This window comes from Myotis nattereri (genome assembly GCF_964212035.1).
Source record: "Myotis nattereri genome assembly, chromosome: 7".
Lineage (NCBI taxonomy): Eukaryota > Metazoa > Chordata > Mammalia > Chiroptera > Vespertilionidae > Myotis > Myotis nattereri.
Window position 1 is genome coordinate 17,070,820 of NC_138082.1, and position 27,087 is coordinate 17,097,906.

The following is a 27,087-nucleotide window of genomic DNA, read 5'->3' on the forward strand; positions in this document are numbered from 1 at the left end:
AATATAGTCAATGGTATTGTAATAGGTATGTCCCGTGCCAGTGGGTACTTGAGATATGGAAGGGGGGGGGGGATCTTTGTAATGTACATGATTGTCTATCCACTATGCTGTACACTTTTAGTTTAAACTAATACAAAGTAGTATTGAATGTAAACTGTAATTAAAAACTAACATTTAAACAAACTTCTGCCCCTTGCAGACTTTCCTTCAAGCTTACCATTGTTACCGCATTTTTATTTTCCCATATCTCTATTCAGAGCTATCTCTTTCTGATCACCTCTCTTTGCTTTATTTCACCTTTACAAGTCATTCATTATCACAGATTAGTTCTTCCAGAGCCTGAATCATTTCTCTTTCCTCCCATTTCTCACTATTTACTCTTACTGGGGATAATTCCTGGAACATTTGCTATTTTGGAGGCGACACCTGCGGGAAGATGTCAGCATTGATAAGATGTGGTGAATGAACACAATTCTTAACATTGGATTCCTTAGTGGAAGTGTGGGGATTTTAAGTATCTTTACTGTTCTTCTCTAATGTATTAAGAGTCTCAAAAAATAATTCTCCATTAAAAAATAAGAAAATACTTGGCAAATCATGAAGTTGAGCATCCCAGAGAAGCCCTGAATGTATTTTGGTCATTAAGAAAAGAAATCATGCCCTAGCCAATTTGGCTCAGTGGATAGAGCCTTGATCTATGGACTGAAGGGTCCTGGGTTCAATTCTGGCTAAGGGCACAAGGGCATGTACCTAGGTCACAGGCTCCTCCCAGGCCCAGGCCCTGGTCAGAGCTCATGCAGGAGGAAACCAATTGATGTGTTTCTCTTACTTTGGTGTTTCTCTTTGTCTTTCCCTCTCTCTGAAAATAAATGAAAAAAATGATTCTGTGGGGGTGGGACTTCCTCCTCTCTGCTGTCAGTTTCCACAGCTGTGATGAGGAAGCTGGGTTGACAGAGGGAGCCACGCCCTCCAAGCTGCCCTCTCTCTCAATCTGCTCTAGGTCCAGAGGCCTCCTGCTCTGCCAAGTCCTCCAAACATCCCGTTCTCTGCCTTCTCTCCTGCTCTGCTCTCTGCCAGTGAAGGTCCCTGGAGCCCGTGGGCGTGGCTAGGCTCAGCCAGCCTCACCTCCCAGGCCGGCGATGGTCCTAGGAGCCCGTGGCTGCCATTGCCTCCCAGGGCACTTGATACCCACATATGCAAAGTAACCTGCCATCTTTGTCAGGTTAATTGCATACTCACTCCTGATTGGCTGGTGGGTATGGCTTGTGGGTATCATGGAGGGATGGTCAATTTGCATCTTCCTCTTTTATTAGTGTGTGTGTGTGTATACACACACACACACACACACACACTCACATACACACACCCTTGGGTGAAGATTTAAAAAAAAAGTCATTTCTGAATAATATAAGACTATGTCTTTCAAATGTTACAATGTACTTTTGTGTGGTCAATCAACAAGAGCTCAATATTTTCAAAAACTTGCACAATGTATGCTTTCTAATTTCTTAAACGGTCAATTAGTATTCAGAGATAGTGCATCTCAAGTAGGCCTAAGGAGAAGAAACAGTTTAATTAACAGATTGATCATCAAAAATCTAAAATAAGTCTAGATATTTCACATTAATTTTTTTTTTGCTCACGTATGTTACATCTCTATGGAACTCTGGAGGTCTCATGTCTCTCTGGAATCTCTCACGAGATCTAATTCTCAAAAATATATAACCATATTTCTAAAATTCAGGTTCTACAATAAGTATGTATATCTTTGAGTAGTTGCAAAATACATTTTACCTCAGGATATTGGGCTCTTTAAATATGGATAAGCAATTTCCCTTTCAAATAACTCAAACTAGGAGAGAGAGAGAACAGGAAAGAATGTCAAGGGCAACCAGCCTCTGCTTCAGGAGCCTCCTCTTCAGTCCTGGGCTTTGCTTTTCCCAGCCATGATGGTCAGGAGCCTTCACAGGGGGGAATGGGCTCCAGGAGCTTTTCCATTCATTCACATTTAAGAAAGATTATGTTTTCTAAGAGCCTCTCCTTCAGTTTATGATAATATTAGCTATTCTTTATTAGGTCCTTAGTATATGCCAAAAATATTAATGCATTTCAACTACATTACTGGATTGGATTGGATTCCAATAGAGCAAACTTCTGAGCAAAGTGAAATTATTCTATCTTATAGATTTGGTAACTGAGATTTAAAAGGATTAAGTCACTTTTTCAGGCTAGGAAGTGGAAACAACTGGGGTTTGTTTCATTTGTCTGACTTGAAATCTAATGTTCTCTCCCACTAAGTTGTGCTATGCAATATGGTGTACAGGAAACAGTGTTGTAAATTTAACATCTCCTTGAATAATTTTCTCAACTTATATTTCCCCAATTGTTAAAAAGAGGTTAATTATAACTAAGCCTTTTTAACTTATAAGAATATTGTGAAAACAAATTTTAAAATGAAAATGTTTTATAAGCTATACAGATCTATGTGAATGAAAACTAATCCAAAATTTAGACTTGTACATATGAAATACATATAAATGTCTATTGAATTTAAATTTTATTGATTCTGCCTGGCTGGTGTGGCTCCATGTTGAGTGTTGACTTAATGAACCAGGAAGTCATGGTTTCATTCCAAGTCTGGGCACATGTCCAGGTTGCAGGCTCCACCTCCAATGTGGGGCATGCAGGAGGCAGCCAATCAATGATTCTTTCTCATCATTAATGTTTCTATCTCTCTCTCCCTTTCTCTATATGAAATCAATAAAATATATTAAAATTTTTTATTGATTCTGTGGAGTAGTTACAGTGACCATTAAATTTTAGGTTATATAGTAAAGTTAATGTCTATGCTGAAAAATTAGGTGGATTAAATGACTTCTTGGCTGATGATTTCATACATGAGCTATGGTGTGATGCTTTTCTTACAAGACTCATTCTCATCCTCACTTCATGGCAAGTAAGGAAAGTCATTTAAATGTACTAGAAGAACACTGTTTTTTAAGGCATCAAGAATAGAGTGCAGCTGAAGCACATGAAGGTCAGAGAAACAGGAGATAGGAACTGTCAAAATCTCTCTTTCTCTCTCTCTCTCTCTTTCTCTCTCTCTCATTTCTTCTGGCTTCTGTATGGCTGATTTATTCTTCTGAGTCACTGAGGACTGGCCATATCTGTTTCTCATTAACACATGGTTTGGGAAACCTCTACTAAGTTTAATATCTCTTCAAGTTCAAGTTTCTAAGGTTATGCTACCAGCATCTGGATCCCAAGTCCAAATTGTCTAGGGAGAGAATCCAATAGGTCTACCCTGAGTCAATATCTACTCTTACTACAGGATCTCTTAACCTTCAGTTCTATTAACATTTTGTTCTAAATCATTATTCTTCATTCTGTGAGAATGGAATTAGGCTCTCCCGTACCTTGGTAGGATGCTATTAAAACACTGTCTAATATTATAGCTAGTATACTTATTTCAAACAGTCATCTAATCTTAAAGTCCTGCTTAAAATTCTTGCCAATACTTTGCCCTAAAACATTGTTTTCATGAAATAAGTTAACTTAAGTCTACTCTGATATACTATGCTTCTTCTAACCTTTTTTCAAAGACCCAGACTTGATGACACACTGCTTTGCCCAGGGAATAGGGAAACAGGCATGTACATGCATTGCTCTTGGCAGAGGAAATTGCTACAAACTTTATAGAGAACATCTCCATGTTCGTGATTTCTATCAAATTTCTTATACACATATCCTTGACCCTGCAATGACCACTTCTAGGAATTATCCCCACAAATAAATTAATGCACATATGCACGAAGTGAAAAAATCAAGGTGCATTGCAAAGCCTGCTAACCTTTGAGTGGATGATGGGACAGACACATACACCACAAGGAAGCAAAAACTCATTTTCATGTTTCTTATCCCCAGACAGCAGAAAATCATCAATTATAAAATGATTTGACCATTTCAAGCCTATGCTCTCTACTAGTTGAGCACTTACAAGTCTGGCAATGGTTTTCTGTGGGTCCCCAGCATCGGCCGGTACAGGACTTATGGCAACGTCCACCTGCAGAAGAGGCAAAAACACATTCACATTATAATCTCTCATTCTTTGACTTTATCTCCCCTAATGAAATATTCTTGCTCCTTTATGAGGATTTTTAAGTCATACTAGAGTTGAAGCATAGCCATAAAATGCTTGCTTAAGTAACAAAACCTGAATGTCAAATGCATGTGATGTGAAAAACAATCTCTTTATATTCAAAATAGTCTCATCATTTTATAAAAAAAGGAAATCAATGAGTTTATGCATTTTACCAGCTAGTAAGAAGGAAATATTTACATTAAATGCATTTTAGTTTGATTAATGAACAGTTTTATGCTTATGACCTATTATATTGGATATAATTTCTAAAGTACATGGCTTACTGATACCAACAGTTATTAAGGATTATGTCAACACTTAAGTTCAAATCTATGAAAACAAGAATATGTTCTTATAAACACATAACAAACCATCAGAATAAAAGGTTACATACATCATTTAGATTATCTTTAATTGTAGGAAATTGTCAAGAGGACTTGACCATCACTTGAACCTTGAGCTGGACCTGGGCAATTGGAACACCCTCACTTCGCCTCTGTCCTTGGAATGTACATCCTGGCTGATGTTCCCAAGCCAGCATTTGTTACAAGGGTGTAGCCTAGAGAGAGTAGGTGTTGTTGAGACCAGCTGGACTGAGTATATGACTGAACCCATTAAGGTCTCTATATGAACTTTTAAGATTCTAGTGGGAGTGTGTGGAAGTCTACTCATCTTGTGGCCATCAAAGACAAGCTTCATATATCAATTCCCTGGCTTCTTAAACCTGCCACGTACAAATCTGGAGTTGCCTGCCTCTTTCTTCCATCTCTCCTTGCCCTCAGTGTACAGGGCCAATGTGTGAACCAGTATCTTAATATAAATTTTTAAAAATATATTTTTATTGATTGCAGAGAGGAAGGGAGAGGGAAAGAGAGATAGAAACATCAATGATGAGAGATAATCATTAATTGGATGCCTCCTGCATGCCCCCTACTTGGGATAAAGCTTGTAACCTGGGCACATTCCCTGACTGGGAATTGAACTGGTGACCTCTTGGTTATGGCTTGGCTTAATATAAAAATTTTAAGCATTTAAACAGCTAAATTTTTGGAAATCTTAATTTCATTATTTGATAGCCTCTTCTAAAATTGTTATTGTTACTACCTTCATTTTCAAATAGCAGCCTTTATCTCCTGCAGTGGCATCTTCCTCTTAAAGACTCTGCTATCATGGATATTTGCCTCAGCAAATACAGTTGTCCCACAGAGAAAGTCCCATAAGGACTCAACAAAAGAACATTAGCTAAAGCAATTGTACATAATGACTTTCTTTGAAGTTTGTTTCTGAATTTTATAGGCTCGCTCTACATTTTTGTTGGTACAAGGGTATGGAGTGGGCTTATTTTTAGAATAAATAGTAGACATGAAAAATGATTAAAGATGAAAGCTCTGTTAATGTTCTAATATCGACTGCAAGTGGGTATATGGCTAGTCAAGACTTTTATTATAACATGTTGCAAAAATTATGGAATAGGGTTCTATCAAATGTATCCATCTTTTCTTGATCCACAGTTTTTAACTCTTCAACTTGGAAGTTCTTACACTTGGGCAGCTTCTCTCTCTTCCTCTCTCTCCTTATGATACTGAGTATGTGTATTAAGTTAAATGCTTTCACAGTTAAGGAACAGGTTCAGCAGACACACTTTTTAGACCGAACCTCAGACCGGCCTCATGGTTGACCCTTCTGAAGTGAACAGTACTAATCAAGTTGATACAACACTTAGGCTCAACTCCAGTCACCTTCTTAAAAGTGCCAGGATCCAGAGTTTATTTAAAGCAATTCTGTTTGTGAAGCGCTGCTGCTGACATCACCAGCGTATAATATCCTGTCACTGGGCCATCTGTTTATTTAGATCTAAACACATTATAACTACATAATCAAGCTCATTCTAGCTGACAGGAAAAGGACTCCATCTGGCCTGAACAATATAACTTTAATCAGTGATAACGATAATTATTATTAAAAACCTACTGGAGTTCTTTCGTACAAAGCTAATAAATCCAAATTGATATATACCAGCGGAAATTAGTAGGTTCTGTGAAATAAAATTGGAAGCAGTAAAAACTTTTCTTTTTTTTTTGTATAAACTTATTTTATGAGAAAGCAGCTAATGTTAATGTTCTGGTATTTCTTCAGATGTGTTAAAATCCTTTAAATCTACCCATTAAGTGGTCTGTTAACCAAAACTATCTGAAGCAGAGGATGATCTCCCATTTACTCTGACGTAACAAATTGTGTTTGGGGCTAATAAAATATGTAACTTCATTCATTGTATCCAGAGTACTCTCTGTAGCTGGGGGGGGAAGCTTAGTAATATTAGACATTTTAATACTTTCAGTGTTCCTCTTTTATTGGATTACATATATTTTTAAATATTGTCTTATTGATTTTGGAGAGGAAGGGACAGGGAGAGAAAGATAGAAATATCAATGATGAGAGAGAATCATTGATCAGCTGCTTCCTGCACGCCCCACACTGGGGATGGAGCCTGCAACCAGGGCATGTGCCCTGACTGGGAATCAAACCGTGACCTCCTGGTTCATAGGTTGATACTCAACCCCTGAGCCATGCTGGCTGGGCAGGATTACATTTTTTTTTTAATTACTACCCCAAGACCTACTCCTAGATGCAAGAAGAAGAGGACTATGAATATACATTTTGAATTTTCTTATGGTCCTTCAGAAAATATTATGCAATATCTACCTAATTGGAAACAAGTAATATAGTGTCCTTCCCCCACCTCGCCCCCACCCCCACTTCACCATCCACACACAAAGTTTAAATAGTGTAACCTTGACTGCCTACATGCCACTACAAGACTTTGTTGGGCAGTTTTCATTTTTCATTAATATTTAAACATAAATATCTTTTACTGCTATAAAAGGAAGCCAACAATTCCTTCTCTTCTGTGATTTTACTCTATCTTATTTATATTCTCTCCACCCCTTTGGCAAACCCAAAGGAGGTGATCACGTCTCAGCATTCTTTTCCCAAAATGTACTGCAGAACCATGAATTGAATGCGCTTCTATAAATGGTTGCCCATTCTGCCCTGCCCTTCATGTCATTGTCTCTAGAGCTTTGACCCTGTAGAATCTGCCCAGGCGTTCAGTTCAGCATTCGTCTCCCAAACTGTGTGATACATGGCACGTGTGCTAATACTATTTTCACTGAGCTTTTGCAATTAAGTAAATGTCAAAATATTTGATCAAAATCTCCAACTGGAAATATTTTTGAATTAATGCATTTGCCACACTTTCTTGCCTGCAACCTTGGTTTGATTCTTGTATACATTTGGGTAGTGTGGTTTTATGGACTATTAAGCTTACTATGTTTTAAATTCTGTTTTAGTTTTTAGTTCCAAACATTTCTGCTACACAAAAGTGTCAAAAAATGGGAGGTTAGAAAAAGGATTTCCTTAGTAATTATCTATCTAACATTAGGAAAAAAACAAAAAGCACAAAACCTATAAACTTTTTTCTTACCTTCCTCCATCCTCCTATCCATATGCATTTCTTGAGTACCTTCCACGTTTGTATATTAAGAACTCTGTTAAGTAATACTTAACATAGGCTGAAATTGGCATGGTTACTCCACTAAAAGAGTTTAGAATTAATTCAGCATTATTTTGAAGAGAAAATTTTTTGACTGCTCTGCATTCAATATTCATTATCTATGGATTTAAGGAAAGAAGCCAGTAAATCTGAATGCTTCGCAGACTCCTAGCTCTGGAAAGAAGAGACCGAAAAAGCCAGGTTGAGTCTGGTCATTTCCAATGTAATGCCTGGTGGCTCAGAAGTCTGCTACATTCCTTAGGCAATGATTTATCCATGTGACATCTATAGTGAAATCAGCTCAGAGCATTTCAGTGCAGAGGATAAGTCCAACCTCTGGAGGGTCCCTTGTGTGTCTCCTAACAAAAAGAGAAATACTTTAACTATTGCTGAATATCTTATGGAGAACTTGTCCTCTATTCTCAGATACACAGTGCTTCAGGAGGCCTGTTTTCATGAGGGGAATAAACAATTCACACCACTAATAATGTAATGTGAATCAGTCTTATAAACTACTTCTCCAGTAGTATATTTTAAAAAAATATATATATTTTAATTGATTTCAGAGAGAAAGAAAGAGGAAGAGAGAGAAACATCAATGATAGGAGAGAATCATTGATCAGCTGCCTCCAGTGCCCAGACCGGGAATTGAATCATGACCTCTTGGTTCATAGGTCAATGTTCAACCACTGAACCTCACTGGCTGGGCTCTAGTAGTACATTTTTAAGATGAGGAAAGCAAAAAAGAGGGATTAGTCAGATACTAGCCTCTGCAAATAGGAGACGTGTTTTGGAGCACTAACACTTTGCCAGTGCTATGCAAATCTGCCTCTTTCCAAGTCCAAATCAAATTATTTTCTATTGTTTATTGCAATAATTCTTTTAAAACTGTGAGAGAAAATATGCTGATTAAAAATAAGAATCTGTGAGAGCATGAGTGATAGGGAAGGATGGGGGTTAATGGAGGCGGGGAATGAGGACACATTTGTAATTCCTTAACTAATAAAGAATTTAAAGATAAAAAAAATTAGAATCTGACTGTCCAATACAGCTGTTAGTGATAGCAAACATTTGAATTAACATTTCCACTCCTGTCATTCTGGCTCAATCAGAGAGGTAAAATATAAAATAAAAGTTATAAACAAATATTTCTGCAACTTTAGCAACCATTGAAATCTTTTAAAATAAGTGTGGTTTATATGCACATCGGCATTATTTTAATTCACAGACAATCAGCTCTGCTTTGACAGTGCATTATTCATCATAGAAGTTAGCAATATGACTAAAGTCATCCTTTATGCTTGTCCAGCAGATGTTACTAAAAATGTAGCCTTTGCATTCTTTTTTTAGGAACTAGAGTCCCTGAGCCACTTTGATATTTATAAGAGTAATAAATCCATGCTAGAAGTTTTGCTTGTTTGTGGAACTGACAGCAGAGATGGGATTTAATTGTACCTCTGGATTGCTTTCTGCAAGTAATATGCCAGGACAGTTGAAGAGTTACAAAATATGAAGTCACTGGCCACCATAAAAGATTATAGCCTCAAAATGCCTCTAGCTAAAGACAATGCAGTTACATCTCTGGATTCTTCTTTCAGTCCTTTTAAACTATGGCAGACTTGACCTCTTAAAACTACTTTCACTGGGGAATGAATGAGAGAATAATAATTTTTTACGGCCGTATAATTCAAAAGAGGGAAGCACAACAGTTATTGAAAGTCTACACTAAACCAGTCCCTATCTTGGCCAGAGGATAAAAAGATGAAAAGTGAGTTCCCTGTCTTCCAGGAGCCTTTAAGGTACAGGAAATAGACAGAAAAATGCCAAATAATTTTGATAATAATTGTATTTGCTATATGTATGAATAAAATGGACAGGAAGGATTTTGGCGAAAAAAAGGTTTACATTTCAACTGGGCTTGAATGACTCCTTGGTCTGTGTTAAATAAATATGTTTGTTGTGAGGGTTTTTTTTTTTTCCTTTTTGGAGGATTTACCTTCCATCATACAAACATACAATATTTCAATTAACCACTTTGTGTTATGGAATATTTTGCTGATACATGTAGGAGATAAATGCATAATTTTAAATGGAAATACAAATAAGCCAATCAGAGAAAGATAAATATCACATGATCTCACTCATTTATGGAATATAATGAACAACATAAAATGAACAAAAATAGATCCAGAGACAGAGAAGCATCGATCAGACCATCAAACCTCAGTGGGAAGGAAGGGGAGGGTGGTTCTAAGGGGGAGATATCAACCAAAGGACTTATATGCAAGCATATAGGCCTAACCAATGGACACAGACAACAGGGGGGTGAGGGCATGAGAAGGGGGTTGGGGGGTAATGTGGGGATAAGGACACATATAATAACTTAATCAATAAAAAAAATGTTAAAAAAGAAAATATCACTAATTTTACATTCTATTTTCTGAATATTTGTAGCTTGGAGAAATGATTTGGATAGCAGAAATAAGTTCACCATGTCCTATGTATGCCCTTCTGTTAAACAATGGTGAGATCTGGAACAGGCGTGTGGATTTCTGGATGACAGGCACATGTATCAGAACATTGATAGAAGAATTGATGTCAGTTCTGGCCTACACTGATGGTCTGGTTCTAGCAGTGTGCCAAAGGCCTCCATCCTTATCTATCATATTTGGCATTTTAATTATTAAGTTGAAATAAGGGTACAAGATTTGCAAAAGACACAGATCTAGAAGGGGTAGCAATAACTCATTCTTGAATAACTATACAGAATTAAAAAGCAATTGGTAGATGAAGTAATGAGCCGAAAGTAACCCTATGAAATTTAATAGGATCAATGTAAGTTTCTGCAATTGCAATTTTAAATCAGTATTTAATGTGCATATCAACACACACAACACAAATACACAGAGTCTGTTTTGTAGGAGATGAATCAGAATTTCAATGCTCACTCTGATAATGGCTGACTCTGCTTTTGATTTTGTATTTCAGTGTTTGTCTCATACATGTAAGTTCACACAATGCTTCATAACCCACTCTAGAAATCATCATCAACATCATCGACCTCACCACATCATCTATAGTTTATTGAGTGCTTTCTACATTCTAACTAGTAGACCAAGTGTCTTATACATAGCATTTCATTTAATTTACACAATAAATCATAACATAAATATTATTATTTGTCTCATTTTATAGGTAAGAAAGCAGAAACATCCTTAAAGTGGAACTAGAGACTGGATGCATTGTATCATAGTAGCTCTTTTTTACAGATCATATTTGCTTGTCAACATTTTTGTACTTTCTTTTTGTTTCTAAGTGGCATTTATTTTGATTCTATTACTTGCTTATTAAGGTTCAGCAGTAACTGGGGCTAAAATAAATGTCAATTCAATAGAAACACATTTTAGTAAATTGGCATTTATAATTATAGTAGGAAATTACAGCCCTAGTTTAGGGAAAATGAAATATTTGAAAATACTATTGAGTATGTAAGCAATTTATAATATTGCCATTTATTGGTCTAAGTATTCATTAAAGTGCTGGTAAAATTTAGAAAACACAACCTTTGAAATAATTTTAATCTGTATTCAGTTTCCACTATTTATAGTTGGTGGGAGCTTAGGCAAGAAACTTTACCTAAGAACTGACTTTCCTCAGTATTAAAACATACATGATAATGCTTCCTATATGTGTCAGAAGTAACTAAGTGAAATAGCATGTGTAGTAAAGTGTCTGGCATGTAATAAGTCTGAATCACTGTTATTTCCCTTCTCCCTCCCTCACAACATCTTATATAATAAAAGCCTAATATGCAAATCGACCAACCAATGAAACGACTGGTCACTATAATGTACACTGACCACGAGGAAGCAGACGCTCAATGTAGGAGCTGCCCCCAGCCCGCAGGCCCCAGGCCAGCCAAGGCGGTTGCAAGTGGGGGTCCACTGATAGCCCTTCTAGTCGCCCCACAGATCGGCCCTGATGGCTGGCCAGGCCTAGGGACCATATCCGTGCATGAATTTCATGCATCGGGCCTCCTGTTGTATATAAAAATACTAGAGAACAACAAAGAGAGACAAAGAGTCAGAGACAGTGATGTGGCAGACAAATCAAGTCATCTGAGACAGAAGTGTTTATGCAAACAGAGTTGACATTTTCAATAGGTACCACAGTCAGGCAATAGGGAAGGGGTGTGTGTATGACACCATAAACACTTTGACAGGCTTGGCAGACAGGGATAATTGGGTTTCAGAGGTCTCTGCATGCCTTGGCAAAGTTTGAGACACCATAGCCTCAGCAGAGATGTTACTAACCATCCAAGCACAGTGATATCTCACTCTGCTCCTAGGATAGCACACTCTTGTATATTTCAGGCTAGTGTACATGGGAGGAGGGAACGGGTGCAGATAATATTTCAAAGTATGTGTCAGGAACAGAGAGAAGAACCCAGGGGTGGAACTAATCTTTGGATAACTGCAGAGGATTAGATGTCATTGATGCTGGGATCTCTCCTGCTCCATGACCCTCATCTGACCCTTGCTAACTAGAGGTGCAAATGGATCCCTGATGAACTGCAACCATCCACATGTAGTTCAATAGCCAAAATTCAACCAAAAGAACTTTACTAAAAACAAAACAAAAAAAAATGAAAACTAAGTCTTCTCAAAGACCATTCATTGGATCCAAAGCATTGGCCACATTTCTAAGTCTTCTCACTTTTCTCACATAATTCTCACTTTCTGAGTCTTCCATTCCCCACAACCCTACCCCCCAAGATCTCTCTCTTTTGGTGCCTTCTTCTTTCACAAAGCTTTCACCCTTCCATCCTCCCCCACTGAATCATTATGTTTTTGGTCAACTAAGCCATCCTCCCTAAATACTTTATTCCATACAGCTTTATGATCAAATAATTCTCTGTCCATGTTTTATTATGTATCCTGAGTGTGCAACGTGATACCCTAGGAAGACTGTGTGTGTGTGTGTGTGTGTGTGTGTGTGTGTGTGTGTGTGTGGTGTGGTGTGGTGTGTGTGGAGGAGTGAGAAACATTATGGTCTGGTGGGCTGGAAAGATCAGGCTTGCAGACACAGAATGTTTGAGTAGGAGGGAAGGGAGAACCGTGAATATTCCCAGTCATTTTCATCCTGTCAGAGTAGATACTACTTGAGAAGCAACGTCCTGGACTCTTTGACCATAAAGAAGTTCCCATCATCTGGGTGTGGCATAGTCTAAATGAGCAGTCTCTGTTTTCATCTGTCTTCCATCTGACAGCTCTAAGAATAGATCTATCTCCTCTAGGAATTAATAAGAAGTGGGTATTGTCATGGGAAAACTGAAATGGGTGAAATTATGACAAGCTCCTTACGGAATGATTCTAACAGTTCTCAAAACACAGCAGGCTTCACAGATTGAATAACCCAACATTTCCTTTACTGAGGCCAATATCTTCACACGAGAGTGCTCACCCAGCTTCTTCCACCATGAGTAAATAATGAAGGGACTTATCATGTCTGTAGTTTGGGACTTTATAATTTTAGCTGGAACCATTACTCTTGTAGCCTCTTTTTTAAAAATTTTATCTGAGATTGAGACTGAGTTTTTGTTATAGATTGCTAGCCTGTAGCAGTCAGTTAGGGAGAAGAGACATCACCGAGACAGATAACAAAGAAAAATGGGTAACAAATTGGAAAAGATTAGGTAGCTCCATGGCACTATATTAAACAAACTCCTCTGAGGTATAGCAGCCAGAAGTCTCTACTTGTGTTCCTACAATTCTCTCAGCTGCCAAGGGGACTTAACTATATGGATAGATATATATTCACTCCTCTGAGTCCTCACACTTAAAATAAAAACTACCACATTAGTAAACAGGCACATTTCTAAAACGCCACCGTAAGCCTAAGGAATGAAATGTGATTTTAAAATTGATGGAGGTTATAAGCAAGTGACCCCAAAAGGCATTACCGTTGGTAATGAGACTAAAATGTCTTGGTATAAAATGTTTTCATTAATTTGCCTTTGAAGTTCATACACAAAATCTAAAATTCAAGAATAATAGATTTATACTTTATTTTAAAAATAGGATTCCATCAACAGGCATTTCAACGGAGTTTCTTGCTGATGTACTAGTAGACAGACCTGGAAAAGGAGTTATTTACTATATATATATATTACTTGCAAACCACTGCATATACACCGATTGTATTCCATCACAATATGATTTAGGCCTAAATATCAGCCTTATTACCTATCATTCTTCCCTAGGGAACTGATTTCTGAAAAATAATATTGGTATTGGAACCATCTGAAATGCAAATCCTCCAGATAGAATCAAAGTCCCTATCAACTAGCACATTGAACATTTAGGCCTAGCTTAGATGTAACGTCATCTTATTACACAGCATGCATTGTTCTAGGTGAGTTCTTTCCTGTGACAACCTCAGGAGAAAAACATACTACAGATGAGAAAACGGAGGCCAGGGAAGTTCAATATGTCCCAGCTCAGACAGTAAGTGACAGGCCTGAGGCACCCTGGACACTGGAGTCCAGGAACACTGGTTCCTGATCCCATACTCTTAATCAATACATAAGCAGGTATCATTCATATATATATACACACACACACTAGAGGCCCAATGCATGAAAATTTGTGCAAGACTAGGTCTTCCTTCCCCCGGCTGCCGGCAATAGCTTCCCTCCGGCACCCAGACCTGGGCTTCCCTCCTCTGGCCGCCAGCAGGCACCTGGGACCCGGGCTGGCTTCCCTTGGGCCACCTACAGACACCCAAGACCCAGCTGGCTTCCCTTGGGCTTCCCGCAGGCACCCAGGACCTGGGATGGCTTCCCTCTGGCCCTGGCTTCATCAGGAAGGACGACCGGAATGATATCCAGAAGATGTCCGGTCTAATTAGCATATTACTATATTACTATATATATATATATATATATATATATATATATATATATATATACAGTCATGTGGGACAAAGGAGGGCAGAGCACGGGAAATAGATTATTAACACCACTAGAGAGACAAACTTTATGTCACAATTGGCCTGGTTCTCATAGGATAAGTATAAATACTGAGCAAGTTCAATGATTTTAGGAGTTCAAAAAAACCATTAGGCAAGAATGTTGCATAAGATCAATGACCCAGACACATTCAAAGTCATCTAAGGAATGACTGGCATGGAGTTAAAAATATGATTTAGGTCACTTGCCAAGATCTTTGATTTGTATGTGGTAAATATATAGCATTTAGAAGATGACTTCAAAGGGCACAGTGGAGGGTACCATATGTGCATGTTAAGAGCTTTAAAAAATGCTCTTCCCCACCCAGCTTCCTACTCCCACAAAATTATAGGTGCATTTGGTTTAAATTATGGGATGGCCTTGGCCACTATGACTGAGTGGTTAGAACATTCACCTGTGCACTGAAGGGTCACAGGTTTGATTCCCTGTCAAGGGCACATACCTGGGTTGTAGGTTCAATCTCTGGCAGGGAGGCAGCCAATCATTGTTCTCTCTCGCATAGATGTCTCTCTCTCTCTCTCTCTCTCTCTCTCTCTCTCTCTCTCTCTCTCTCTCCCTCTCTCTCTCTCTCCTTCCCTCACTCACTTCCACTCTATCTAAGAATCAGTGGAAAAAATATCCTTGGGCCCGTCCAGCCTGGTTCAGTGGTTGAGTGTTGACCTATAAACCAGGAAGGTCACGGTTCCACTACCCGTCAGTGCACATGCTTGGGTTTCAGGTTTGATCCATAGTGGGGAGCATGCAGGAGGCAGCCGATTGATGATTTTCTCTCATTGATGTTTCTATACCTCTCCCTTACTCTCTGAAATCAATAAACATATATTTAAAAAAATATCCTCTGGTAAGGATTAATAACAACAAAAAAATATTATGATGGGACGCTAAGAGAAGGCTGATTACAATTCCAGCTTTCACATAGGTTGCGAGATACCAGGTGTCTCTGTAGAGGAGCAGATCTCCAACTACAACCACTAGAAATGATACCTAACATTTATGTACACATAATGTGGAAAACACTGTTTTTAGAATTTTCATTCATTTTCCCAATTCCACTCAATGTGAGAAAATGAAGAATAAAAGGACTAAATATTTAAGTTAGAAATTCCTGGAGTCAAGATTGAAATTTCATAGAAGCCTAGAACTTGAACTCAGTTGTTAGTCTACTCTTTAAGGCCCAGTGGTAGAATAATTGTGCCAAAAGGATGAAGATTCGGTGGGGGAGATGGGATGCCCTAGAACAGGGCTAGGTAGAAGGTTTTAGTAGGGCGGAAAAGAAGAGGAGAGAACAATAATGTAATTTTTCTTTCTTTATGATTATCCATTTAAATATTTTTAAAGTACCCTGTATTACACACTTACTCTAAATGAATTTACTATTGATGAAACAATATTTTGGGTTTCCCCCCCTCAGATAAAATGCCTGTGCCCACAGAATGGATTAACAGAAATAATTTATGATTTCATAGGAATCTTAGGATACTGTACAATATTGATTTACCTTTCTCTACAAACTCAAACAAGGCAGGTATCTGTCAACTATACAAAAAGCCCCGGACACTTATTTATTCTACTATAAAGACAGAGCAAATATTTTCATTAAAATATTTGATATGTGAAATTATAAAACATAATGCAATTTAGAAATGAAGGCGTAATGGTTACCCCAACATTCCATTGCTTTTAAAAAACTTTTATAGTTTTATTATTGTATTTTTCCTATAAAGCAAATTGTTTTACTTTCAAAAACACATTAGCATATGATAATTAGCAATAGCTAACTTTTAACAAAGTAGCAACTGTGGCATATAGGTAACTAGTTTAATTTTGTGTTCTACTTCTTGAGTACAGAGTTTGAATTGATGCTATAGAAAGTATTTTTTAAAGAAACTATCTAGATCGAAATCTTTGTTTAATAAAGCGTGAGGAAGTAGGAGAACAAAACTGGCTGATCGAGACACCTAATTTTGAGATGACTTTGCCTTTGCACATTTTTAAATCAGGGCCCCCCCCCCCTTTTATATATTTCTCTTACTTATTCTTAAAGGAGAACTTTAAAAGAAATGTCACTGCATAATTTCCATCCCATTTTTTTCTTCCCTGCTTAGAAAGAGCACCTACAATTGCCAAAAGAATCACCTCTAAATAGAACATAATTTGTTCTTGCCAGGCAGCAAAGAATTAAATAAAAGTTGCATAGGGCTGCTTGCAACAATCTAGGCTTGAAAGATTGTTAAGTGGGTTAGCAGCTCGGTCTCCTTATTCATTTTTCTCCAGCTCCCTGGAGAGATGCCAGCCCCTCCTGGCCCAACCCTCCAGTGTAACCAGCAATCTCTCCTCTACTTCTGCTCCAAACTTTGAAATAAAAGTGGCTAAATTAAAAAAATAAATAAAAGTGGCTTAGTGAGAGGACACCAATAGAAGACGGACAGCACACGTATAACTTCATCTTGGTAAATGTTATGAAAGAGGAACTTAAATGCACAATTTTCAGTTACTTGTAAACATCTTCCTGTTACTTCAAAGCTTTCTCTAAGTGATGGGAAATTAGAGAAGAAAAGGGAAATAGTAAGCTCTTTAAATTCTACTGAATTGTGCAACTGAGTTCCATGAAACCGCTTTCATTAGTGAATGGGAATAGACATATGAGCAGTAATGAAATGTCTGAATGATGGTTGCAAAACAGGGCCCAGGCACAGACATAATCACTCTGAACGCATTACAGAGTAAACAGATCAGAGAGAAATAGAAGCTGGGTAATGCTGAATGGATTCAGTATAATTTTCCTTCAATTTTACACAGTTGCTTTAAATGCCAAATACACAATTATGGTTTTATGTTTTTAAAAATCAACTATGAAATTCTTTGTGAATCTCTTTGTTTAAGGCACTTGTTACATGATTAACATATATATTTTTTGTTCTGATGAGTTTCTTTTTAAAAATTTAAGTCAGTTTTTTAATCAATGTAGCATTTTAACCCCTATACCTAATTCCTTCAGGCTTAAAATTATTTGCAAATTCTATATAGCAGGATGTCTTCAAACTTTATATAGGGGTACATTTTTCAATTATAAAAAAGGAATTAAAATGTGCCAGATCACCAGATGTGTTCTACTAATAATCTTTGATTTATATTTTTAAAAAATTATTGTAAAAAATACACATAAAATTTACCATCTCAACCATTTCAGTAGTATTAAATGCATTCACATTGTTGTGCAACATATATGACCATGAGTCTTTTCACCTTATATAAATGAAATAATACACTGAACCACTCCCATCGTTACCAGGGCACAAGCAACAGAATACTAGTATTTTCTGTCTTTATAATTTGGACTATTCTAAGTATTGTATGTAAATGAAATCATACAGTATTTATCATTTCTATAACTGGCTTACTTCACTTGGCATAATGTCCTCATGGTTCACTAATGTTGTAGCATATGTCAGAATTTGCTTTTTAAAGGAAAAATAATATCCCATTGTATGTAAATACCACATTTTGCTTATTCATCCATCACTCCATAAACTTTAGAATGATTTATCTTTTTTAAATTACCTTGATTAGATTTTTCTTGGTTGTCATAAAATTTAAACAGAGTGTGTAGTTCTTTTTTTTTTGTTTTGTTTTGTTTTGTTTTAAATATTTTATTTTAGAAGAATACTAGGTATCTATCTAGTATGCTTTTAATGTTACATGGGATACATTTTTTTTTTAATATTTTTTATTGATTAAGATATTACATATGTGTACCCTCTACCCCCCCTCTCCCCGCTCACCCCCTCACCCCCCCGTTGTCCGTGTCCATTGGTTAGGCCTATATGCTTGCATATAAGTCCTTTGGTTGATCTTTCCCCCTTGCCCCCACCCTCCCCTACCTTCCCTCCAAGGCCCGACAGTCCAATCAATGCCTCTCCGTCTCTGGATCAGTCCTTGTTCATCAGTTTATGTTGTTCATTATATTCCACAAATAAGTGAGATCTTGTGGTATTTATCCGCTCTCCAGTTCCATCCATGCTGTGGCAAATGGTAAGAGTTCCTTTTTCTTCTTCCTCTTCTTAAAGAATACCTTTCAGCATTTCATATAATGCTGGTTTGGTGGTGATGAACTCCTTTAGCTTTTTCTTGTCCGTGAAGCTCTTTATCTGACCTTCCATTCTGAATGATAGCTTTGCTGGATAAAGTAATCTTGGTTGCAGGTTCTTGCTATTCATCTCTTTGAATATTTCTTGCCACTCTCTTCTGGCCTGCATGGTTTCTGTTGAGAAATCAGCTGACAGTCGGATGGGTACTCCCTTGTAGGTAACTGACTGTCTTTCTCTTGCTGCTTTTAAGATTCTCTCTTTATCTTTTGCTCTTGGCATTTTAATTATGATGTGTCTTGGTGTGGTCCTCTTTGGATTCCTTTTGTTTGGGGTTCTCTGCGCTTCCTGGACTTGTAAGTCCATTTCTTTCACCAGGTGGGGGAAGTTTTCTGTCATTATTTCTTCAAAAAGGTTTTCAATATCTTGCCCTCTCTCTCCTTCTGGTACCCCTATAATTCTGATGTTGGTACGCTTGAAGTTGTCCCAGAGGTTCCTTACACTATCTTCATATTTTTTGAATCTCTTTTCTTTTTTCTTTTTCGGTTGGGTATTTTTTGTTTCTTTGCATTTCAAATCTTTGACTTGATTCTTGGGATCCTCTTGTCTGCTGTTGGAGCTCTGTAAAGTATTCTTTATTTCAGTCAGTGTATGCATAATTTCTAATTGGTCCTTTTTCATGACCTCCATGGTCTCACCATACTCCTTGAGGGATTCATTAAATTTATCGGCGGTTTCCATAAAATTCTTGACAAACCTTATAAACGTGGCCTTGAACTCTATATCCAGTCATCTGGCCTCCTCCGTTTCTGCCAATTGTGACCTGTTTCTCTGTCTCCACATTTTGGCTGCTTCCCTGTGTTGATAGAGTGGCCTGCGCGCCAGGTGTCCTGTAGGGCCCAGTGGCTCAGCCTCCCCAGTTACCTGGGGTGGACACTCTTGGTGCACTCTTGGTGCCTCGCTTGTTGTAGGATCACTGGGAGGAATTGACCTCCAGGCCAATTGGCTGTGGGAAGCAGCTGTGTCTGAAGTGGGAGAATGGTCCCCCTCTGACCACTGGGTACAGTGGCTCCTGGATCTAAGGAGGTGCTAATTCAGCCCCTGCCTGAGGCCTCACAGCCAGGGCCACGAAGAGGCTCAGCTGTGAAGCAATGCAAGCCGCTGCGGGGCCTTGGGCCTTCTCTTGGAAGTTCCGGGTCTGGCTGTCCTGGCTGCAGTTAGGTAATTATCAGGTTGCAAAGTTCTGGGGCATTCACATGCAAAAGCCTCTGCCGCAGCCTGGGTGGGGCGGGGTCTCAGGGAGTCAAAAGGGCGGGGAAAGAAGCAATGGCTGATTCTCCGCGCCCGGAGTCGCGCGTCTCAGTGTCCTGGCAATGGCTGCAAGCACCTCCGAGGGAAATCTGCCCCCAAGTTCGCCCGCTGCCGCCTGAGAGAGCAGCCTCTCCCCGTATGAGACCTGGGTCCCCAGAGACTTCCCGGAGCCGGAGATCAGAGCAGTCGGGAGCTTGTGATTCAAAAAGACAGCCACGTCCTCAGGTGCCACCCCCTTTCCTCGCGCGCGCGCGAGCCGCCACGTACCTCTGCACTCTGCCTCCGCAGCTCCTCTGGCTCTCAGCATGCTTTTCTTTTCTTCTAGTTGTAGAAATTACACTCAGCCAGCCTTCCTGTTGTTTTGGACGATGTTTGCTCCGTCCTTTGGGCTAATTTTCAATTGTTGTGGGAGGCGACTATTTCCCGGTGTTTATCTATGCCGCCATCTTAGTTTCTCTCCAGAGTGTGTAGTTCTTAATTCTTTTTCCTCCCAATGAGATAAATGTCATTCAATTTCAAAAAAAAACTCCATTTTTTTAAAAAAAACTCACTATTTCAAGAAATGTTAGGAGTTACTAGTCAAAAAAAAAAAACACCCCAAAAACCTTAATAATTCTGATTGCTTGACCTTTACGCATCATGTCTGAACAATGTAAAAGCCTTTTTCATAATAACAGTGACTTTTAGTTAAGTAATGATATTCTTTTTCAATCAATAGTGAAAGGCTTGTTAAAATTTACTTTTAAGTAAATTTCCAAGAAACAATAAAATCTGAAGGCTGCCCCCCACTGGATAATTTGAATCTCACAGATCTGCTATTTCATGAACATTTTCATCTTTTCAACCTTTCACTGGAAGACAGCACGTCCTTATTCCTAAAAATTGAAAGTTGTCAAGGCTCTCAGCAACCACAAATGGGATTCTGAATACCTACCTTACAGAATTTCTATAAAATTTGGAAATGGGGTTCTTTAAATGCACGTGATACACCCAGCCCAGAATGTCACAGGCACTTAAAGCACTGTTATTGCTACGGTGAAATTAGTAACAGAAGTTTCATATAACAACAGAGAGCTACATATTCTCTAAGAGGGGATTCATGTATTTGGTATTTGGCTCATTTGCAGCAATGAGCCCATATATTCTATGCCATTTTGAATCAGCAGCTGGTCTGAAATATATTCATCATAATAAGATTTGCTAATCATTTGAAGAGCATAGAAATCCTACACCAGGTCAATGCTACTTACACCTATCATTAGAATCAATTGGAAAACTTGGCGAAAGGTAGATTTCCATCCTTAAACCAAAATTACTCAGGGAGAAACTTGGGGAGTTTGGAAGCCATCAATCTACTTATCTCTGGGCATAAATAACCTTGTCCTTTCATAATGTTAGACCATAAAACACAACACCTCTGCTGTCACTTTACATAAAAATAATTTTCCTTCTAACAGCCCATGGTCATGATGATTTATTTGATGTAGAAAATTTTAAGAGCCAGAGCAGCATGCTTGTGGGGTACAGAGGAGTTTATGTATTTGGGGCAGAAACTCAGTACTCTGAGAGAGAACATTTCTGTAAGATTTTTATTCAAATAGAAGTAATGTCTAGCCATTATTCTTGCATAAATCTTGTGTGCAAGAAGTCAACATGAATGCAGAAGCTAAGTATACTAATAATTTAAATGAAAAATGTTAACAGAATATGACTCTGTAGAGTCAGATATTTTATGGCTGTACATTTTTAGTTAAACTTCCCTGTTCCTAAAGAGGTTATTTTTTTCCTAAGTTGTTTGCCCATGTGTGTGTGTGTGTGTGTGTGCATGTGTTGTGTCTTATTGAACATTTGCTCTACAGAAGACCAAGGGCCATAATCTGTTCATCTGTTCCTATCATGCATGATGGGTAGGCTTAATTTTCTCTTTGCATCATGACAGAGGTAAATGATAAACACTGGGCAGGGCTTAGCCCTGCATTACCCCCCCCCCTCCCCCACATGGCAGTAGTGTACACAGACTACCATCAGATTTCCTGAATTTTGAGAGCTGGCTGTTAAGTACAGCCATTATAAAATATTAAATTATATAATGCCTAATTAAATTTTATTTAAACAAAGCAAATATATATTTAAAACTCATCATTTTCTGATTCATTTACTATAGTTCATTATAGTATCTATACAATTGAGTATATTTACATCTCTTGAATCTGTATGGTGGAAATACTACATAATGGCAAGCAAACCAGTCATGTCTTCCAAAATCCACATTAGTTGCTAGAAAAGGGACAATGATAGGAACGGTTAAACCATGGAAATAAGAAAGCTCTACAAATTAGGGTGTTTCCCCCTAGTCTTGAAGAGTGCTATTTTATCAGTACACCACTGACACGAGGTATAATTTGAGGCTGAAGAAACCGTGCTTTGGGAAAAGCACTACTAAAATTTCTCTAAGGAGGTCACAATATAGGCCATGCCTGCAAGGGGCATTTCCTTATGAAATAAATTGATTCCACTAATTCAGAAACAGAAGATGAAATGAGCCTTTACCAGGAGAACAGGTAAAGAGTCCAGGAACAATAAAGGAGCTGGTACTCCAAGGTTTGGAAATGATCAGAGGGATATCCTTGCCTGAATTTTATGGAAACCTTCTTATGATTCCAGTCTCATGGACTCTCACATATCAGTCAGGTTCAAGTTCTTATTCTCATTAATAACATTAAAAAGACAGCAAAGCTGTGCCCATTTGACTCTGGTTAGAGCGTCAGCCTGCGGACTGAAGGGTTGCAGGTTCCATTGCTGGTCAAGAGCATGTAACTCCTTGCAGGTTTAATCCCTGGCCCCTGTTGTGGGTGCTTACTGTGGGAGGCAATCATAGTTGTATCTCTCTCACATCCATGTTTCTCTCTCTCTCTCTCTCTCTCTCTCTCTCTCTCTCTCTCTCTCTCTCTCTCTCTCCCCCTTTCTCTCTCTCTCCCCCTCTGTCCTCCCTTTCATACCACGTTGTCTAAAAAAGAAAAAAAGGAAAAAATATCCTCAGGTGAGAATTAAAAAAAAAAAAAAGACAGCAGAGCTACACTTGAAATACATCCTAGAATCTATTAGTTATATTTGCTAATATTTTGTTTAGATTAATTGTAACTGAATTCCTACATGATCTTTTTTAAATATATTTTTTATTAATTTCAGAGAGGAAGGGAGAGGAAGAGATAGAAACATCAATGATAAGAGAGAATCATTGATTGGCTGCCTCCTGCAGCCCCACACTGGGGTTTGAGCCTGGGCATGTGCCTTGACTGGAGATCGAACCATGACCTCCTGGCTCATAGGAGGTCACGCTGGCCGGGCCCTATGTGATCTTTAATTCATTTGTTTTTGTTTTATTATTTGAGGTTCATAAAGAATCTGCTTCAATTTAATAGGTCTGCTCTAAAAGCTATTCTTTGAATTAATAAGGATTCATTTATTCTTACTAAGATATATATCTATATATCTATATATCTATATATATATATATATATATATATATATATATATATATATATATATACTATTTCTTTAATTTAAGCTCTCATGTAAAAATCTTTTGAGAAGAGTATGCATGATTTGACTATGTTTGCATTTGTGTGGAACTGGTTATCTGCATATATAATACACATAAATTGAAGCTGTATTGAACTGCATTGTGGGCATAGTTTCCTGCTACTTTTTTTAAAAAAAACTCTTCTACAAAAGTTCAAACTTAGAAGAGTGCTTCTATTTTATGTAAAGATTTTAATGTTGAAGAAGTAACAATGTTGGTAAAAATATCATTTTAATTCTACTCTATTTTGAGACTATTATTTTCTCATTCAAGGAAGTTATCTATATGGGACACAATATGCAATATTAGTAAAGAGTGAGCAATTCTTAAGATATATGAGTCATTAAAACCAAAATGTAGTTTCAAATTTTCCTAATTGATTTCACTCAGGCAGATCATCTGGTTTAAACAAATAATTACTCCTGGACTTATATTTGTGAACTTAATGATCTTTTATGTATTTGCCAATTCCCCCACACTGTCATTTTTATCATTAGCTGGTTTGGAGTTTTTTTGTGTGTTTTTTTATTGTTTGTTTGTTTTATAAATATACTTTATTCATTTTTTGCAGAGAGGAAGGGAGAGGGATAGAAAGTTAGAAACATCGATGAGAGAGAAACATCAATCAGCTGCCTCCCGCACACCTCCTACTGGGGATGTACCCACAACCAAGGTAAACGCTCTTAACCAAAATCAAACCCAGGACCCTTTGGGTTTTAGAAAACAATTCAGAATTAGTGGTGCATCTAGGCCTGGCCTGTGCCCTCTCACAATCCAGGACCCCTCAGGGGTTGTCAGAGAGCTGGTTTAGGTCAGATCCTGCAGGCCAGGCTGAGGGACCCCACGCAGCCAGGGTGTACGAATCCATGCACCGGGCCTCGAGGTGTGAATAAAGCTACTATGCATATAGGTGTGTAAATATCTCTTTGAGGTCCCGCTTTCAATTTTTTTGGATATATAAGAAGAAATGGGATTTGTGGATGATATGGTAGTTCTATTTTAAAATGTTGAGGAACCACCATACCATTTTCCATAGCAATTGCACTATTTAGCAATTTCAACAAAACCGCACAGGTGTGTAAATTTCTAGACATCTTCACCAAAATTTACTATTTTCCTAATATTTTGATAGTAGTCATTCTAATAGGTGTGAAGTAATATTTCGTGGTGTTTATTTGCATTTCTCTAATAACTAGTGATGTGACTATCATTTTGTATGCTTATTGTTATTTGTATATCATCTTTGGAGAAATGTCTATTGAGATCTTTTTCCAGTTCTTGCATTAGGTTGTTTATTTTGTTATTATTGTTGAGTTGTAGGATATTAACTCCTTATCATATACATGATTTATAAATATCTCCTCCCATTCTGTTAATTGTATTTTTACTCTTTGATTGTATCCCTTGATGAACATAGTCTTAAGTTGGATGTAGACCCATTTTTCTATTTTTGCTTTTGTTGCCTAGGCTTTTAATGTCATCTTCAATAATCATTGGCAAATCCAATGTCATGAGCTTTTCCTCCATGTTTTCTTCTAGAAGTCTTATAGTTTGGGGTCTTATATTTAGGTCTTTAATCACTTTTGAATTATCTTTATATATAATATAAGATAAAAATCTAACATTAAACTTGTGGCTATCTAGTTTTCTCAACACTATTTATCAAGAAACTGTCCTTTAAAAATAGTATTTATGCCTATCACTGCTTCAAAACTCCACTACATATTAATTATACTATTAGAATTTTTTATTTAATGTACAACTAAAGAAACACTTACTATATCATATGTTTACTTTATAAGTATGATTATACATGTATTCAATATAATTTTATTACAATCCTTTGTAATATATTTCATAAATGTATTAATTTTATGAATTTAAAATATAACAACTTTATTTTTATGCTTTTTTATTTATTTAAAATATTATAACAAGGGGACTATGGGTTTCACTAGATTGCCACAGGATCCGTGGTCTCAAAAAATATTAAGAATTTAGAGAGCCCTAACTGGTTTCGCTCAGTGGATAGAGCGTCGGCCTGAGGACTCAAGGGTCCCAAGTTCGATTCTGGTCAAGGGCATGTACCTTGGTTGCAGGCACATACCCAGTAGGGAGTGTGCAGGAGGCAGCTGATCAATGTTTCTCGCTCATCGATGTTTCTAACTCTCTATCCCTCTCCCTTCCTCTCTTTAAAAAAATCAATAAAATATACTTAAAAAATAAAAAGAATTTAGAGAACTTTTTTTTCAGTAACTCTGGCAACAGATGAAGTCTTGAGCTAGAGTAATGTAAATAAGAACTATGCAAAATAAAGAAATAAGCAGATTTATCATGATTTAATGATTAAATAAATGCCAAGACCAAAGAAAAAGTGAAGTCAATGATGACTATCCTATTTTAAACTTAGGTGACTGGTTGGTAGTGTGTGGCTCTCAGCAGGGTAGAATTTGCATTTAAAACCACAAGAGTATCTGTGATCACCCATGGGAAGAAAGTCAAGGAAGAAACTAACTGAGGATAAGAACATAGGTGATCAATATTCAAAGACCAGCCAATTCATTATCATCAATTATGGTGATATGCACTATATATAATGAGTCAGCAAATAGAACTAGTATATAAAGAATAAAACTTTGATAAGCAATTGGTGGTTAATTTGCAAAGTACCATTCATTATGACTCTATTTTGCATTTATAATTTTTGTGCTTGCAATTACTTGCAGGCAAAAAGAAATGCAGTTCTAGTTGCCTAATTATAGGCACAACCATCCAAATTCACTCTGAAAAGAACAACACAAAGAGATACCATCTGTGAAAGTGCAGCAAGCCCCTCAGACCTTTTTTCTTCCATGTTCTGTATGGCTGGTGGACACACTTCCTTTTGCCTTCTGTCCTGGGCTTTATTCCTGTCTGATCTTGTTCATGCATTACAGGCTAGTCCCTCTAACAAGCTGACAGTCAGTGGGCCATTCCTCTTATCAAACCATTATGCATTTTCTATACATAATGTACCATAGTCTGAGCAGACTGAACATGGAAGCCATTTCTGAAACACATCATTTGCCTTGTTAGTGTGAACAGATTGAATCTTTTATTCTCATATAATTTTATGAGATAGGCAACTTGAACACTGGAAAGATGAAATCACATACAAATTTCTGCTCAAAAGAAGAGAAAATTATGTTACTCTACTTAAAAAATGTTTCAGCCATTTATTGAAACACAGCTGTCAGTTTGAATCAAATTTACTCATATTTCCCCATTAAATTGTTAGGACTGTAATGAAACTTAATACTTGTCCCTTGGAGTTTGATTTTCTATAACGCATCATAACACAATCAGTACAATTTCAAATAATTGTTGAATTGTGTGACGATAGTT

At 37.5% G+C, this 27,087-nt stretch overlaps 1 protein-coding gene across 1 annotated transcript in view; it reads right to left on the bottom strand.

The window, feature by feature from the left end:
* Window positions 1-27,087, bottom strand: part of ERBB4 (erb-b2 receptor tyrosine kinase 4) — a 925,368-nt gene that overhangs the window by 287,639 nt on the left and 610,642 nt on the right. Inside the window, exon 5 of the mRNA XM_081095735.1 lies at window positions 3,998-4,063. Coding sequence (XP_080951861.1) covers window positions 3,998-4,063 — 66 coding nt within the window. The remainder of the gene's footprint in view (window positions 1-3,997; window positions 4,064-27,087) is intronic.